The following is a 2,778-nucleotide window of genomic DNA, read 5'->3' as shown; positions in this document are numbered from 1 at the left end:
GTGTAACATAGTGTAAACCACTGAGTAAAATAAATATAAGGCACTGGCTTTAACGACACAAAAATAAATACATTAATTTAAAAAAAAAAAAATTAGGTTTTTCTGGCCTTCATTTGCCTCTGGCATCAAACATAACTGCATTTAAATCAAATGAGGTAGTTACTTAAAACTAAGGTATCACAAAAAGTAAAGTAAAAGTAAAGTTTTGGTCTCGCTGACTCAAATATAACAAAAGTGCAKTTTGTGCTCAGTGCTCACAACTTTATTCAACTTACTACACTCTGARTATACAATCCCAAACTGCACAAGGCTCTTATTCAAACCCAGGAAAGTTAGCATTTCCACGTGTCTTGGAGAAAGGCTTGCTCTCTTTTGAGAGCAGATGTTACCTGCTGCAGAGAAAATACGCTCTGATGGGGTGGAGGTTGCAGGGATGCACAGAAAAGAAAACAAAGTAAAGAACAACAAAAAAAGCGAAAACGATTAATCGATTATTAAATTAGTCATTGATTATTTTAATAATCGATTAGTCGTCGATTAATCGACTAATCGTGGCAGCCCTAGTTTTCAGATATGACTATATTTGTAACAAACACAGTGTGATAATTTGTCAAAACAATTGCACTTTTAACATTTTTAAAAACATTTATTTACTTTTTCTTTCTTTTTTCCTTTCTTCTTCTTTTAAAAATGGACCAGGGTTCTGTGTCTTTAATAAAGTTTTAATTTAATTAAACATGATTTATGTGAAATTATATTTGTTGGTGAGGTGTTTACTTAGTAAATATGTGTACAAAACATWTGCGGAACTTATATTTATATGTCCCGTGCTCCATACGACCAGTATTTGGTGCTGCACCTGCTGCTCAAGTCTGCTCTGGATGTAGACTCGCTGTGGAGGGCTTAGTACGCCACTCGCCCTCGTACCTAACCAGTTTTGGATGGGACTTAATATGGCCAACCCTCCGCGGGAATGCGCAAACTGAGTGAGTAGGGAGTAGGGTGAGTGTGAAGCCACTGATTGGGAAAGGCCCTAAGTGAGGACTGATCCACCTGTAGGTGTTTTGGGACCTTGGAGGAGCTCACAGCAACACCTGCTGGTCATCAGAGAGCTGTGTTCATGCCAGACTCTCTAAAAGTCTCAATAACATCAGAAAAAGAGTTGCTAGATTTTTGTGCTAGTCACTTTTCTGAAAAACGGTCACTAGAGGGTCTGAAAACTTACTAAATACATTGACAAAGTCGCTAAATTTGCCCCACTGTGTTCCTCAGTCAACCAGCTCTCATGTCAGACTGCCATGTGTTAATTCAGCCATGCATTAAAATGGTCAAATTATCGAACATAATGGGATTTTTGGAATTATTTATTATACATATATAACTATCGTACATCAAACAATGCTGATTACTGCTTCCTCTAAACTGAACACCTACATTTCAGATAGGAAGTTAAATATAACATAACATAAATCTGTTAATCTGTGTTTGTCTTTGACCCAACTGTGTAGGCTTTCTGCACTACTGACCAATCACACTACTGACCAATCACACAACTGACCAATCACACTACTGACCAATCACGCTACTGACCAGTCACACTACTGACCAATCACGCTACTGACCAGTCACACTACTGACCAGTCACACTACTGACCAATCACACTACTGACCAATCACACTACTGACCAGTCACACAACACTTTGCGCATACTCTTGTGAGAAAAGGTTCAGCCCAGGCCTTGTGTTGAAAAGAGGAAAACAATGCTACTTTGCGAAGAAAATGGCGTGATTTGCATCACAAACTATGTGAATGAGAGACAGTTTTACTGGCCCAGTTAGAATATGAGTTGGCCTTTAGTTCTCGACCCAACTTTGTAGGTGCTTGAAAAGGTCGCTCAGTCAGAACCTGTTTTTTTACCTGTCCCAAATCAGAATTTTGACTTCTGATTTATAGTTTTGTTTTTGAGATAATCTTTAGTTTTTCTGTCTGCTTTTAATGGTCATCAAGTTTTTATCCATTGAATGATGGCTCTGCTTTAAAGAGAAGCTGAAAAATATTTACAAGGGATCTGGATTCAGTCAGATTACTATGAAAAGTGTGTAAACTTGGCAGAACCAACATATGTGTGTTTTGTGTTCTCAGTTGATCCAGGCAGCCACCAACTACCGTAATGGGCACACTGGTCAGCTGTCTGCTGTCTCTGTCTTCTTGTTGTTTGCTGGTTCTCTCGCTCGCATCTTCACCTCTTTACAGGTACGAGTTCAGAAGTTTTTCTTCCTTTATATGGATGGTACCGAGATTTACTGTTTCTGACAGAAAACTCTTTGGTTACACAAATAAAAGATTTTAACATCTACTCTTGTAATCTAGGAAACTGGGGACACACTGATGGCCCTCACCTATGTTATCTCCTCTACCTGCAACAGCATCATCATGCTACAGGTTCTGTTCTATTGGAACTGCAGCCCAGAACACAAGAAGAAGAAGGAGTAGGCCAATATCAGCTGGGGAGCACAGAAATGTACATATCTCTTCCAGACCTACTCCTAGAGAGGTCTTCAGAACAGAGACAATGTAGGAAGCAAGAAAGAGCTGGTTTTCTGTGGTCCATATTCCTGTCCCCATCCCTCACATGGGGCATTTTTTACATTCCTGTTGATGCACCTTTTCCTCATCATGATCAAACTCTAATAAATATGAATTATTAAATGAAAATGTTGTGGGTATGATCTTGATGATTTTTGTTCAAAAACAACCTTGTTTGTTTTGTGTTACAT

At 38.7% G+C, this 2,778-nt stretch overlaps 1 protein-coding gene across 1 annotated transcript in view; it reads left to right on the top strand.

The window, feature by feature from the left end:
• mpdu1b (mannose-P-dolichol utilization defect 1b) overlaps positions 1 to 2,716 on the top strand; it is a 14,232-nt gene extending 11,516 nt beyond the window's left edge. Inside the window, exons 6-7 of the mRNA XM_014026355.1 lie at positions 2,144 to 2,254; positions 2,372 to 2,716. Coding sequence (XP_013881809.1) covers positions 2,144 to 2,254; positions 2,372 to 2,494 — 234 coding nt within the window. The 3' untranslated portion in view covers positions 2,495 to 2,716. The remainder of the gene's footprint in view (positions 1 to 2,143; positions 2,255 to 2,371) is intronic.
• Positions 2,717 to 2,778: the final 62 nt, after the last annotated feature.

This window comes from Austrofundulus limnaeus, unplaced genomic scaffold (assembly GCF_001266775.1).
Source record: "Austrofundulus limnaeus strain Quisiro unplaced genomic scaffold, Austrofundulus_limnaeus-1.0 Scaffold547, whole genome shotgun sequence".
In the NCBI taxonomy this organism is placed as follows: domain Eukaryota; kingdom Metazoa; phylum Chordata; class Actinopteri; order Cyprinodontiformes; family Rivulidae; genus Austrofundulus; species Austrofundulus limnaeus.
This window is presented reverse-complemented; position numbering and strand designations above follow the sequence as displayed.